General features: G+C 35.5%; 2 protein-coding genes across 2 annotated transcripts; one reads left to right on the forward strand and one right to left on the reverse strand.

The window, feature by feature from the left end:
* Positions 1 to 1012: 1012 nt before the first annotated feature.
* LOC106668748 (WD repeat-containing protein 82) lies at positions 1013 to 2650 on the reverse strand. Its single transcript, XM_014397778.2, has one exon. It carries the CDS (start codon positions 2300 to 2302, stop codon positions 1331 to 1333), a length of 972 nt encoding a protein of 323 aa, XP_014253264.1. The 5' UTR covers positions 2303 to 2650; the 3' UTR covers positions 1013 to 1330.
* A 159-nt stretch (positions 2651 to 2809) lies between these two features.
* Positions 2810 to 13629, forward strand: LOC106668747 (alanine--tRNA ligase, cytoplasmic). The gene is made up of 20 exons (XM_014397777.2): positions 2810 to 3044; positions 6202 to 6375; positions 6429 to 6617; positions 8380 to 8525; positions 8583 to 8774; positions 8985 to 9129; positions 9188 to 9333; positions 9387 to 9646; positions 10140 to 10264; positions 10335 to 10491; positions 10557 to 10726; positions 10784 to 11038; positions 11095 to 11348; positions 11943 to 12051; positions 12106 to 12255; positions 12324 to 12407; positions 12479 to 12565; positions 12634 to 12747; positions 12821 to 13437; positions 13501 to 13629. The coding sequence occupies exons 2-20, from the start codon at positions 6229 to 6231 to the stop codon at positions 13568 to 13570; spliced, it is 3417 nt and encodes a 1138-aa protein (XP_014253263.1). The 5' UTR covers positions 2810 to 3044; positions 6202 to 6228; the 3' UTR covers positions 13571 to 13629.
* The last annotated feature ends 1644 nt before the right edge of the window (positions 13630 to 15273 follow it).

Consider the following 15273-nt stretch of genomic DNA (forward strand, 5'->3'; position numbering starts at 1 on the left):
AATAAGTAGAAAAATAACCAGGATAGTTCCAACTGAGCTCTGCGTCGTCAAAACAAATACAGCTGAGATCATCGTCTTTAAGGATTTTCTTAAAAAATATATATATTCAACTATGCAGTTTATCATATAATATATACAAGACAATAAAGAATCCAATTTTTATAATGCTGTACAGAAAATGTGTTGACGATTTTTTGACAAAATTTCACGGGATGTATTGTGCATTGACAAGCGAATTTGATACAAGAAAAATAACTTGGAGATGTCACCGTAATTTCTAGGAAAAAATTGTGCACTCTTTCTAAAAAACATTCCTTTTCCCACCCGCAAATCCAATCACATATTAAAACATCAAAAATATCACATTTTCTTTTCTTTTTCATTAAACAAGCCTAATCGAGCTTTTTACAGTGGAAAGCAATTGCTTCATAAAGTGTATAATAATTAAATTATTCAAAAATGACCCTTTATACTGAATGTATATTTTTAAATACTTCCACCATTATTAGTACATTAATAAAACTACATGTTTTTATTATAGATTATTAAACAAATAAGTTGTTAAAAACTGTATAAAGTTCTTACGGATAAATATGCTTAGTTAGTCCTGACAGCTGCTGTTTAAACATTATCGACAGATTGTAACACAATTGAAAAATAAATTAACTTTATTTAAAAAGATAAAATAAAACCGTGTAACAAACTTCTACACAAATTTACTAGGATTTTATTGAAAATAATTCGAAGCGACTTGTGTTTTCACATTTACAATACGTTCATGCTATCGATTCTCAATTATATTTTTCAACCTCCAACGGATTGGAGCAGTATGAAGCAATCTCATTCCAACAAGATGAAGCAGATTAGAAAAGCTTGGACAAAAAACGGTGGGACTGTTAAAACAAAGGGAAGATAAAAATCCCCAAGATACACACATCGTGAAAATCAAATATATACATACAATTTATATATATTATCTTTTTCTTATTCAGAGTAAACTGGTACAATATATTTATATATATANTGCTTTTTGCATGAAGGGAGTACAAACAAGTTCATTTTGAACTACCCTGGTTCTTCGAGAATATGCGGGATTGAACAAAACATATTTTGGGTCGAGGCTCAAATCCTTTTAAAAAAATATATATTAATAATAATAAATCAGCAAGTGACAGAATAATTTGCTCAATATTTTTTTGGGGGAGTAAAATCTATTAGGAACACGAGAGGAAAGAAAATATAAGCCTCCACCCAAGTCTTAATTCATTTTTGTGGAAGTTTCTTGAATTACAATTGAGGAATGATTTTTTTGTTTTTGTTAATCTTGAATTTAACCTGAGTCGTCATTAGTCGGAAGCCAGAAGGCCATGTTGGTGCAAGCCGAGGCGAGCATCATGAATTTTGGGTTGAACTGGACACACTGTACGGGGCCGGTGTGGTCCGCGTTGAGTACACAGACTTTGTAGCCGGTGTCCGCATTCCAGACATGCACCCTGCCGTCAGTGGATCCACTAAATATAAACTGTGAGTCCGGACTGAACGACGCCTCGATCGGGATGCCCTTGTTGTTGAGATGGCCGGTGAACGTTTGCAGAGGAGTGCCGTTGAAGGCGTCGATCAGCCTAATCGTCGATCCGTTGGTGGATATCAGGACGGTCTTTCCGTCCCTGGAAAATTTAAGGCCCGTCCAGTCGCACTCCTTCTCCTGAACATGTTCGAACGTGACAAAAGGCCCTTTGTCAAAATATCTCAAATCGTAGAGTTTGATGCTCTCTGAGTTGATACCGATGGCAAAGATGAGGCCTTCGGGGTCATAAGCTGTTATCGGCCTTCCTGTCAGATGCACCATGCCTTGGCAGTGCGGAGACCTCAAGTCCCAGAGTCGGAGCGTCTTGTCCAACGAACCAGACAAGAAGGAGTCTTCGATGGGGGAAATGCACATCGAGACTACTTTCTTCGTGTGGCCCGGGAAGTACCTGATGTACTTATTGTCGTGAAGGGACAGATATCTTATCGTGTCGTCCACCTTCGTCGAACTGTGGATCGCCGTGTTCTTGGTGTGGGTGAAGTGGATCAGGTCCACGCCGTATTTCTTGCTGTTCACAGTCTTGGTGAGGGTGCCCTTTTCGCAGTCGTATATAACGATCTGGTCGTCGTCGCTGCATGAGATGAGAGCATCGCCGTTGGGGGAAAAATCGATCCCTTTGATTTTATCACTGTTCTCCCTGAACACTTTCGCGACGCAGAAACTGCGGACGACTCGGTCGACGAGCTTCATCCTCAAAACACCGGCCGAGTGCATAAAAAAGGAATAACGCGGTTGACTGGATCCTGCGGCCTCAACCGATAAAGTCGACCCTTTTCACCTAGATCAGCCTTTTTAACTAACAATTTTCCCCGAAAAATAGACAAGCAATCAGCATATCCTGAGGGTAGATAAGCACAATGGAGGAGACAACGCAAACGGATCGCCTAGAAGATCGCAGCACTGCCCAACCGATTCTTCCTCACCCTATCTAATTCCCCGAAGGATTTAAAAAACAAAACAAAAAAATAAACTAACGATTCTTACAAAAAATACTGATAAAACTATATTAAAACACTAGAAGTAAAACTTTACATACAATTTAAACCGTGGAATACAGCAAACAGTGAAAATAAAAATGGCTGTTACTGATTTTCAGAATCTCCGCTCATGTTGGCCATCGTCGCTACAAAATAAAAACACAATTTTTCCCATTTTTTTTTAAACCGTCTTTCAAACTAAAATGGCAAAATTGTCATTTTTGACTAAAGTGGTTTTTGAAAATTTTCAATCGATTTTGTCACGTTTCTCTTCTGAACTTGTCGTGCAACCTTTCAGCGGTTTCACGTGTGTCCACTTTTCTTGTTCTGCCGGTTGCTGAGAGTTGAGACCTGCTGTGCCACTTTCTCCCATATCAGAATCAGTTCATCATTTTTTTTTTTTTAATATCACCTCCGGCCAGTAGATCGGGAAAGAATTCGATTTCAAAACTTTCTCTTGAACCCGTCCATTCTAGAAGGTAGGACTTTTCTTGATTATTTCCTACCATTTTTTCCCAGTTTTTAAAAGATTCCAGATGGACCGTTTAACACCCAGTGTATGTCAGTTTGAAAATTTTAAAACCACGTTAAGTCCACCCTAGATGGATAAAAATATCCTGTACCACTCCAGCATAATTATTTTCAGTGCAAAGACATTGTCCTCAGGACCCTCAAGATTGCCTAATCATTTCTTATATATTTTTTGTTTTATTTGGTTTACAACAGAACTTTTAACTGGCATGATATATCATGCCTTTCTAAACAAATCATCATTGATACTACTATATTTTATTATTAATTCATTCACTTTTGGGCATTTTAATGTACAAAGCCTCAGAAAAAAACCCATTGATAATTTAAATATTATCATGTGACAATCAGCTAGAGTTTCTGCCTGTCTCTGAAACTTGGTTAAAACCATCGGTGAACTCAATTCATCTGGATAAGTTTTGATTAGAAATAACAGGCTTTGTAAAAGCGACAGACGAATTGTAATCCATTCCTCTTCTATGCTTTAAATAATCATACAACTATATTCATCGAAATAGAAAGCAAAGCGGTATAGTAATTTATTTGAGCACTAAATATAAGTTCACTAATTTCGTGGTCCGCTTGACCAATTAATACATTACAATTAATTAAGGCTTTTAGTTGGGATAAAAAAGTCAATGGCATGAGCGGGATTCGAACCCACGATCTTTGGCTAGGTACGCCGCTGCTCTACCACCTGAGCTATCGTGACCTCGATCCACTCAGACACTAACTTCCTATCTCAACCTCACCTTTTGAATTTTGAGATGGGAAGTTAGTTATGTTAGTTAGTTAATCACGATAGCTCAAGTGGTAGAGCAGCGGCGTATCTAGCCGAAGATCGTGGGTTCGAATCCCGCTCGTGCCATTGACTTTTTTATCTCAACTAAAAACCTTAATTAATTGTACTAAATATAAGTTTAAAATCATGTCAACTTCGTCCCCAAGTGATATCATCGAGTACATCATTATTGAGGTTTATGTTAAGAATAACATATATTTGATTGGGTCTATTTAAAGGCCTTCTTCTCCTGTAACTGATATTACTAATTTTGAAAATCTATTCTCTAATTATTCCTGCTTGATCAAGTCTTTATCTTGGGTGACTTTAATGTTAAAATGTTGAAAACCAATGATCAAGTGATTTCAAAATTGATCAACATGTGTTATCTTCAGTAAATTTCTCGATTGTACCTTCAGATGCAACTCATGTATTACCTAGTTCTGGATCCGTGCTCGGTCTTTGCATAGTTAAATAAAATATTAAACTTTTAATGTTCTGACACCCAATGTGTCTCTAATCATAGGTTTCTGCACTGCTGCTTTTTCAAGAAGTCCTCTTAGATTTATCGAATATTGTAAACTTAGTGAACTTCAACCAGTTCTTACACATTGCTGTCGACAAATATCCCATTCTTCAAAGCACTGATGTGGACTCTATGTTGAATTTTTTTAATGGCAATATTCCATCTAAACTGCTTGAAAATAAATAAGGATATTGCCAACTTTATAGTATTTACTTTTGATTGTGAATCGTTTGTGTCGATAAAGGCTTTGCCAACCCCCTTCAATCTTTCAGGCATGAAGTTTTCAACTTTTTACAAACACTGCATGATTTGATCAAACTAATGTGATTTAACATGATCTTGTTGCTATCCTCTTTTTCTTCTCTCTTTTATACTTTTCCTTTTATACTTCCTTCCCTTTATTACTACTTATACTAATTTTGTTAATTAATTAATATCTCTTGCATAATATTTTCTAAACTTTTGTTATTTAATTAGTTTATATTTTTCTACTCACTGCAAGGGACCAAGCCCTATTGTGAAAAATGTTTTTTTGATAAATATGTTTCTATATATTTGGTGAACCTATCCTTTTTGACAGTACTTTAGATTAATCTTTTATCTTTTTTAACCTTTAATGAACTATCATGTTTCAATTTATATTAAATTTACACACCTCTTATATCTGCATGGTCCTAAACTTTCTTAAACCACCGCCTCCCTAGAATTACTGCGCTAGGGATGATTAAATTTAGATCCAAAATATCATGGTTCTCTTCCTGGAATACCTTGGCTCAACAATGTCGGCTCAATGCTAATTTTTCCCTAGACAATTTTAAATTTTAGCCGCTTTTACATTCTAAATTAGTTAACAATATTCGTACTTCTCGCACAGAGAGATGTCTGTTTCATGCTTAAAATTCCTCTAGATTTTTGTTGTATAAGGATCTCAATATTGGCCATCCCTTCTTTAACATGCCACAAAATTCTAAAATGTCATTCGTTCCGTTAGCTTGCTAGTTTTTCAAAATTAAAATTAGGTGCTAGTTGTTTTGTCTTAATAACAACTTTACAAGAGATGACAGTTTCAACATATGCTCTTTATGCAACAGGACGCATAATAGTGATGTTTTGTATATTACCAAGGGCACCCAGAATTGATAATATTTATTATTTTAAAAAAATGTGAAGAGAAAGTATAATAATCCACTTTATTCTTGTTTGAATTATATGTTAAATTAGTACAATATAAGGAACATTGAGCCACTAATTGATTGTTTCCGATCATTTTGGTCTACCCGCCTCGTTGTTTTCATTTTCATAGCATAACAAACATAAAAGCAAACCGACTGTACAAAACATCTCACTAATCCACCACTAAAAAGATGGTAAGAATCTAAAATGCATCATGCCAGCAGTGAGATTAGGCATACTGAATTATTACTGCTTACTAACAATTAATCAAGCTTCATCATCCTTCGGATAACATCTCGAATGATATGCTAATTTATGCATTAGACCAACTCCTGGTTTCACTATTGTCTGTATTGTTTAATTGTTATATTCATTTAGTGCAAGACTTTAATATTGATAGGATAGTAATTTTAAAATACAAATGATTTATTGAACTGACATCAACACCTTGTTTTTATTATTTGTTGTTTTTAGATCTCTGTTGTTTAGCTTATTCTAGGTATAGCAAACGGGGGTATAAAACAAAAAGAACATAAACCAGCCCTAAATAATATTTTTTTTCTATACAATTAACCTGAAAATTTTGTTTAGATTTAAATTCTTATTCATTTACTTTTTCCTCCAGTCCAGCTTTGTTTTTAACCAAACCAAAATGGACTCGTCAATGAGTGCCAAAGAAATAAGAAACCAGTTCATCAATTTCTTTGTGAAGAAAAAGAATCACGAATATGTCCATTCTTCGCCAGTCATCCCACACGACGACCCAACGCTCCTTTTTGCCAATGCCGGCATGAACCAGGTGAGTTCATAAAATTACGGTTGTAGTTTGTATCTAATGATGTTTTCGTTCAGTTCAAGCCGATATTCCTTGGGACGGCAGATCCAAACAGTGCTATGGCGACTTGGAAGAGGGCTGTGAACACTCAGAAATGCATCAGGGCAGGTGGTAAACACAACGATCTCGACGATGTCGGCAAGGACGTTTACCACCATACATTTTTTGAAATGTTGGGCAATTGGTCTTTCGGCGATTACTTTAAGGTAGAGTGGAATTCGTTAATAAAGGTGCCGGTTACAATGATAATCTGGTAATAGCGATGAATTTTGAAAGGAAAAACATGTCCTTTGATTCACTTATAACGATTTTCTGAGATTTCCTTCCCTTAAATTTCCTGAATATTAACAAATAACTAACGTTCTCTTGTTTTACTCAATCGAATCTTGAATTTGTGGAATCCCCACAGGACCCAGCACAAATTTTAATTTTCCTTGTAACTTAGTCTCAGTCACCATTTTGGTTTCTTTCATCTTGACAAGTTTGAGTTTAAAATGTCGAGTAAAATTCTATCGTAAAAGGATTTGAACTTAAACAGCACATAATCTGCAGATTTCTAGATTTGGAGAAAGCTTTTGACAGTTTGGTACTTAACGCTTATAATTCAAATTAAAAAATATGGAACTTATTTATGCCTTTACTGCTCCTTATCTTCATTTCTCAAAAGCAGGTCATTGTATGTTAAAATTAATGAGCGTACCTCAGCGACAAAGCAAATTAAAGCAGGCACTCCTCAGGGCTCGATCCTTTCACCTGTGCTTTTTAATATATACTTAGCTAGCGATGTTTGCTGATGATACGGCAAAGTTGATAGTATAAAGGCGCGCACAGAAATTGAATTGTATATGGAAAAATGGAAAATCACTTTAAATGCAATGTGAAGCAAAAAAATTTTCTCTGTTTTCCACAAGACCCCCTGGAGTTGATCATCAACAATCAAACCATCCTAAGTCCAAGTCAAATATCTTGGAATCCATACAGATAGGAAACTTACCTGGAACAAATACATAAAGATAAAAGTAGCTGAAGGATGTGCCAGAGTGCTGAAACTCTACCCATTGCTAAATAGAAAGGAACAAGCTGAAAACAAAATTCTGCACATTGATATCCCAGGCAATATGTCACCTATATTATATGGAAGTGAGGTATGGCAAGCTGCAGCAATTATGAAAATAAATAAGAGTCCAAAAACTGCAAAACGATATGTTCAGAATGATGGTACATGTGAAACTCTCAACTTCAACGAGAATTAAACTTCCCTAGCACCAAAGAATTTATTAGGACCAAATTCAAAGTTCCACGCTAAGCTAGGTCTCGTAAATGGTGCCATTCACAACCTGGGAAAAAAGGTGAAGGGTCAGGCTCAAACCCGATTCGTTTTAAGATATTCTCAAGTTGTGAGAGCGCTGTGAATTCATTCCAGTCAAAAAGTTAAATCATGAAGTTGATTTATAAATGAATATAAATTTTCATAACTTTTCCCTGTGATATCTTTTATTTATTTATTATTTTATGTACAACTTGAAGAACCTATGAAATTGGTTGAGTTTGTTAATTTTTTGTAATAATTAAAAAATAAATGTAAAGAAAAGTATAGAGAATTTTGGGAAAAAAGTCTTATTGTTCTAAAAGCATACAAATCACTATAACTTATTATTTTATGAAAAAATCAGTGAATTAATGATAATCAATGAGGTAAATATATTATTTCTACAAGTTATTGTTTAAGTAATAATATGTGTGTAATAAATATGTAAATCAGTGTAATACACATGTAATAACTGGCCTTTTTTCTTTTAACCTAACAATTTTTCTAATATGTACTCTTTCTTTTTAAATATAAATTCGGGTACAATGAATTTTTGGTGTAATGATCTGATTGCCTAAGTCTCTTGAAGATCGTTGTAAGCAAATACCACTGTATTTTTATTGTTTTAAAATTGTTTTAAATATTTGGTTTTTGTATAGAAAGAAATATGCACATGGGCTTGGGAACTCCTGACGGAAGTTTTCCACTTGCCGAAGGACAGGCTTTACGTAACTTATTTCGGTGGGCATAAAGAATCAGGATTAGAGCCGGATGAAGAGTGCAGGCAAATCTGGCTGAAATTGGGGTAAAATAGTTAGTAAATTATAAATTGCCTGTTTGGATAAATAAATTTAATTTGTAGAATTCCGGAGTCACACGTCCTCCCGGGGAGCATGAAAGACAATTTCTGGGAAATGGGCGAAACAGGTCCATGCGGGCCGTGTTCCGAGCTACATTTCGACAGGATTGGAAACAGGGAAGTGCCACATTTGGTGAACCAAGATGACCCAGATGTCTTGGAAATATGGAACCTTGTGTTCATCCAATACAACAGGTAAATTCCATAAACTTCTACATTAGGGATGTCGGTGGCCACGAAGATTTAAGAATTGACACAGAGCTAATCACTAAGTTAAAGGTCCCGGGTTCGAATCCAGTGGCCTTGCATGGGCTTTTTTTCAAAAATACATGAGGATTCAAATAAATAAAAACAAAAAAACCTACATCAATTAATTATATAATAATGTTGATTTTCTATTTACAGAGAAACCGGTGGTAGTTTAAGGCCCCTTCCAAAAAAACATATTGATTGTGGCATGGGTTTTGAAAGGCTTGTTTCAGTCATCCAGAACAAAAGATCCAATTATGATACTGACATATTCAAGCCGCTTTTTGATGCAATTCAGAAAGTATTGTTTTTTAAAACTTTTCTTTGTATTAATTTTAATTTTTATATAAACACTCCAGGGTACAAATGCACCACCTTATCAAGGTCGAGTAGGAGACGAAGACAAAGACGGAATAGACATGGCTTATAGAGTTTTAGCCGACCACGCCAGGACTCTCACAATTGCAATTTCCGATGGAGGCACTCCAGACAACACAGGAAGAGGGTAATTTCTTTTCAACCGTATAAATGATCAAAAATTCATTTCCTCTTTTGTAGTTACGTCCTGAGGAGAATTTTGAGAAGAGCAGTTCGCTACGCTGTGGAAAAGCTCAATGCGAAACCAGGCTTTTTCTCATCACTAGTTCAAGTCGTTGTCGACCTCCTTGGCGACACGTTCTCTGAAGTGAAGAAATGCCCGCAGAATGTTGTGGCCATCATTAATGAGGAAGAAGAACAATTTTTGAAGACTTTAAGCAGAGGGAGGAATTTATTGAATCGAACTATAGACAAACTGGGATCTACAAATATTTTCCCTGGTGAGTGCCAAAAAAAATCTACAGTAATAAATAATGTAGTTAACTGTTCTTATTTCCACTTTAAAATAAAACTCCCATCTCACATCTACCAACATAAAATTATAAATTATTCTATAACATATTAGCTATATTTTGCGATTTCTTCTAAGTCTTGTAGTTTGGTAATTTCTGATCATTTTGGTCATCTAAAGCCCAAAACTTTGAGGAGAGACATGCCAAAAGGACCTTAAACAACAAGCTATTAGCTCTATATTGTAGGACTTTCAAAAGTACTGGCATAGTACAGGAATTTGAATTAAAATTTGAACTAGAAGATAAATGTCCAGATGAAAAATAATTCCAGCATAAACTCCCAAGCTGGACTAATTTTCATTTTTCTAAAAAAAATACAGATTTTTAAAGATAAAGTGTATTTATGTTGAGTTGTATAAATTTGATGTTTGAAATAATTAGTGAACATTTATCAGGTGATATTGAATTGTTTTTTTATTAGGTGATATTGCCTGGAGGCTGTACGACACATATGGATTCCCCGTGGATCTAACAGGTTTGATGACTGAAGAAAAAGGTCTGACAATCGACATGAATGCTTACGAAGAGTCAAAAAAACACGCACAGGTGGAAACCCATTTAAAAAAAATAAAATAAAATCGATGGTACTATCGTATTTTAAAAAATATGTTGCTAGCTGGTGAGCCAAGGAAAGGACAGTGCAAATGCGAATTTGATTAGTCTTGATGTACATGCAATTAGCGAACTTCAAGACAGTGATGTCCCTGTTACTGACGATTCGCCTAAATACAATTATAAAGCTGTTGCCGGTGAAGGTGCCTTTGCCAAATATAGTAAGTGATTTTTGTATAGATTTTGTTATAGATTGCCATACTTATAATGTAAAAAAAAATTTTAGAGTTTGAACCGTGCCAAGGAAAAGTTTTAGCATTAAGGAAAGGAACCCAATTTGTCCAAGAAGTGAAATCCGGTGACAGGTGTGGTATCGTTTTAGACAAGACTTGTTTTTACGCTGAACAAGGCGGTCAGATTTATGACCAGGGTTTTATGGTTAAAGTTGGAGACGAGGTAAGTGTAAATTTTGCATTAATGTGTTGAACAAATTTATAAAAGTGGATTTTTCAGAGCGTCGAGGTGAGCGTAGATAATGTACAATTAAAAGGTGGTTATATTCTTCACACAGGGAAGGTTGAAGGCTTGCTCAAAGTCGGCGATAAATTGAATCTTCAAATCGATGAAGTTAGAAGAAGGCTTGTCATGTCTAACCACACGGCAACTCACATTTTAAACCACGCTTTACGAGCTGTTCTTGGGCCTGAGTCTGATCAAAAAGGCTCCCTTGTTGCACCAGACAGACTCCGATTTGACTTCACCAATAAGGTAAACATCATGCCTTACCCAACAATAAAAAATAATAAAAAATCATTGCGTTGTAGAAAGCAATGAGCCCCGATCAAGTTAAAAAGACAGAATTCATGATCAATAACATATCCAAAGCCGATAAAGTAGTTTATGCTCAAAGTGCACCATTAGCGACTGCTAAGAAAGTTGTAGGCTTAAGAGCCATGTTCTCGGAAGTTTACCCGGATCCTGTCAGGATTGTGTCAGTGGGTGAGCCCGTAGAAAGGTTAATTTCCTCACCTGAGAGCAAAGCGGCGATAGAAACTTCGGTTGAATTCTGCGGTGGAACGTAAGTCTTTTAAAATTCCCCTTTTATTCAATAATCATTTAAATCATTAAATTCACTAATTTTGTGGTCCGCTTGAGCAATTAATATATTACAATTAATTAAGGTTTTTAGTTGAGATAAAAAAGTCAATGGCACGAGCGGGATTCGAACCCACGATCTTCAGCTAGATACGCCGCTGCTCTACCACTTGAGCTATCGTGACCTCGATCCACTCTCGGACACCAACTTCCTATCTCAATCCCGCCTTTTGAGTTTTCCCTCATTTTTGCCATTTTTCAAATGTCGTGTAATCGGATTGGATACTTGGCGAAAAATGAAATGACCACGGAGAGCTTTAGTGAAGTATACTTCTTTTTAATTTATTAAATTCACTAATTTGAAAAATGGCAAAAAGGAGGGAAAATTCGAAAGGTGGGGTTGAGATGAGAAGTTATTGTCCGAGTGGATCAAGGTCACGATAGCTCAAGTGGTCGAGCAGCGGTGTATCTAGCCGAAGGTCGTTGGTTCGAATCCCGCTCGTGCCATTGACTTTTTTTATCTCAACTAAAAACCTTAATTAATTGTAATCATTTAAATTTTTACATTTTGTTTCAGACATTTACACAGGTCATCTCACATGGGAGACTTTGTTATTACAAGTGAAGAAGCGATTGCAAAAGGCATCAGAAGGATAGTGGCTTTAACCGGTGCCGAAGCAAAAAAAGTAAATATCAATTATTTTTTTGTTATAAAAATAATATTTAATATTATTTCATAGGCTATGGATCATTCTATTGCTCTCGATAATGCTGTTAATATGCTTAGCGATATTGCTTCAACAAAATCGTTAACAGGAAAAGATTTAGTGAGAGCAATAACACAGCTCAACGATGAAATATCCCAAGCTGTTATTCCCTACTGGAAGAAGGTATTTTCCAACCCCCCCCCCCAAAAAAAAAAATCTTAAATTGTTAAAAATTTTAAAATTATTTTTAGGAAGAGTTACGAACTACACTGAAAAATATGAAAAAGAAATATGATGACAGTGAACGAGCTGGGAAAACTGAACAAATACAACAAGTATTAAATATACTTATTAAATATATTACATATTTATTTTATAGCAAATAATTAATTTTATTCTACTTTAGGTTGTAGATAGCGCAAAACAGCTTGCCACTCAACAAAAAGGTGTGCCATTCCTTGTAGCCGAGCTTAAAGCGGGTTCTAACACTAAAGTATGTCAAATTTTAATTTAGTAATTTTACGAGTAACAATATTGCATTGTATTTAATTTGAATTTTAGGCTTTAGATGGAGCTTTAAAACAAGTAAAACAACTTTCTCCAGAAACTTCAGCCATGTTTTTCTCAGTCGAGGAATCTTCTGAGAAAATATTTTGCCTTTGTGCCGTTTCAAAGGTGAATGATTTTTTTTTTTTTTTAAATTGTAAAAAATTAAATTTTCCTCTATGTTGACTTTTATTTCTTGTAGAGTGGCATTGAAAAAGGTTTGAAAGCTAATGAATGGGTTAACAACGTAAGCGGTCTTATGAACGGCAAAGGTGGAGGAAAGGCAGACTCTGCCCAAGCATCTGGTTCTAATGGGAAGTGCCTTGCTACTGCTTTAGCCAAAAGCAAAGAATTCGCTGCGGCAAAACTCGGAGGTGGTGTTTGTTCGAATGGCGGTGGCGATGCAGAAGGATTGGTTTATACCGACAACTGCCTCGGCTCAGTTCTGGTCTGCTTGACCCATGAATACACCCAGGCGAAAGCCGGACTTAAAAAGGGCGAAAACTTAAACTTCAACAAAAACGGGCTTAACCTGACCGATAGTGTCGCGATTGCCTTTTATCTCGCTGACACTCAGCTTAAAGGAGGTGACTCGACCTTGAGGGAAGCCCAAGTACTCCAGTGGGTCTGGTACGCTGAAAACACAGTCCGTAACTCTTCAAACCCTTCCGAATGGATGCCCCAACTCAACAACTATCTATTGACTAGAACATTTTTTGTTGGTGAAAGGGTCACTCTGGCCGATTTGGCTTTATTTACAAGGCTCTTACCTTCTTATCATAAAAATGTTCCTTTGACAAAGTACACAAATCTAAACCGGTAATTTATTTAAATATAGAAAAGTCCTATTGAATATCTGTTTTAATTATTTTATTATTTTAGGTGGTTCACGACAATGTGCAATCAGAAAGCCGTCATGAAAGTTGTTGGAGATTTAATTAAGTCAAAGTAATTTTGATTTATATGATAAACAATGATTTTCTTATATTATAATAAACGTATAAAATCTTTTATTTTATTTTATTCCTTAACATCATTTATATCTAGGATTTATATCAGAGCCGTCTGATATATAATATGAAGTTTGAAGGGTTATTAATCATTAGTTTGATAAAATCTGATTATCCTGGTACTAGCGAGAAAAGAAGAAAGGCTGAAACACATCCCAAGTTGAACCAGCATTTGGTCACTTTTTTGGGTCTGTCTTCATTCACGGGATTGTTGACAACCTGCCCAATGCCGGTTCAGCATTTCACCAACTTGCAAACTAACACTTAGCATTAAACTGAAATACATCTAACAGACAAAATTAGCAATGTAGGCAAACTAGCATGATCAAAGACAACCACACAACCCAAGTTTCAGGTTATTTTATTTTGTCTTTCGATTTTTCATTCAAGCCTTATTAGTTTGTTGTTGCCACCAGACTGGCTATCTCATAAGACCACTATTGCCTGGGAAAAAAATAGTGTGGCGCCAGTTGGTTGGTACTTAACTAAGCTATCGGCACCCATAACTTAAATTGGTTGTTGGTTTCCACAGAACTAGTGACAACATTCAATAAAAAAAGCTATGGATTGTGCCAGGATTTGAACTCAAAATTGTTAGTATGACAAATGCATGCCTGACCCCCTAACCAGTCTGCCACCATGACACCCGTTATCTATTAAATACATATTTTATTTGTGTGGCCTGCAATGTGATGAACCTGTAGCTCGGTCGTTTCTGATGCTTCACTGTTTGGAGCATCAGTTTTTTGCCATCTTATTTTTCTTTCCTCCCAAAAGAGCCACAGTTCTAAAATTCAGACATTTCATTTATTTTGATAGTTGAACAAACAAAAAAAAAAATTATAACAACTAAAAACAAAGCCCAACAAAAACCACTGAAGACTGGCAGACTAAAATGATCAGAATCAGCCAAACAATAAATTATAATCAATCCATATATGCATTTAGCAGTCATAATTGACCATATTAATTATTTTAATTAATTATACTTAATCTGAGGTCTTGTTTAAGATCAAAAAGCAAGTATTATGAGCGGGATTCAAACCCATAACCTTCGGCCCTACTTGTGACACTTGCTTTTTCATCACAACCAAGACTTTAGATTAAAAGTATAATTAATTACAATAAATTATAATACTTATTGAAATGGATTAAGCAAATGCCTGCAATTAATGTATAGAATCTTTATTTTAGCTACACTTCACTTTAAGGTAAAGGTCCTGCGTTCAAATTCATATCTTCTGGATATACTCACAATTTTTTTTTAAATTACTGGCCCTCAAGAGTTAATTAAAAAACTTCCAATTTTTCCACTTCATAGACATCCTCAACTTTTTTTTTTAATGGCCTTAATTTTCAATATTGGCCAGAGAATGCTATGCGGTCTGAATTGTATATTTGGGGAAATGGAAAAGAAAATTCCAGGGGGACAGCTGGAATCAAACTCATGACCGCCAGGTCGATTATTTAGCTTATATCTTAGCCTGATAAGCTAACTACTCAGCTACTGCTGTCTTCAACTTTGTTCATGACTCCCCCTCCCCAGTAACCCGTTATTAGGAAGGCGTTTATTGCCATGTACATTCCCAATCCCCAAGATTATGGTTAAGTTTAACTTTTGGATTTATTTTACTTTTACATCCAT

Source organism: Cimex lectularius, unplaced genomic scaffold (genome assembly GCF_000648675.2).
Source record: "Cimex lectularius strain Harlan isolate CLEC.00 unplaced genomic scaffold, Clec_2.1 scaffold125, whole genome shotgun sequence".
Lineage (NCBI taxonomy): Eukaryota > Metazoa > Arthropoda > Insecta > Hemiptera > Cimicidae > Cimex > Cimex lectularius.

Bases quoted from the DNA above. Each gene is read 5' to 3' on its own strand.
- LOC106668747 (XM_014397777.2), top strand. From the start codon at position 6,229: ATGGACTCGTCAATGAGTGCCAAAGAAATAAGAAACCAGTTCATCAAT. The intron at 6,376-6,428 runs GTGAGTTCATAA...GTTTTCGTTCAG, and splicing joins CCAATGCCGGCATGAACCAG to TTCAAGCCGATATTCCTTGG. The intron at 11,039-11,094 runs GTAAACATCATG...ATTGCGTTGTAG, and splicing joins GATTTGACTTCACCAATAAG to AAAGCAATGAGCCCCGATCA.
- LOC106668748 (XM_014397778.2), bottom strand. From the start codon at position 2,302: ATGCACTCGGCCGGTGTTTTGAGGATGAAGCTCGTCGACCGAGTCGTC.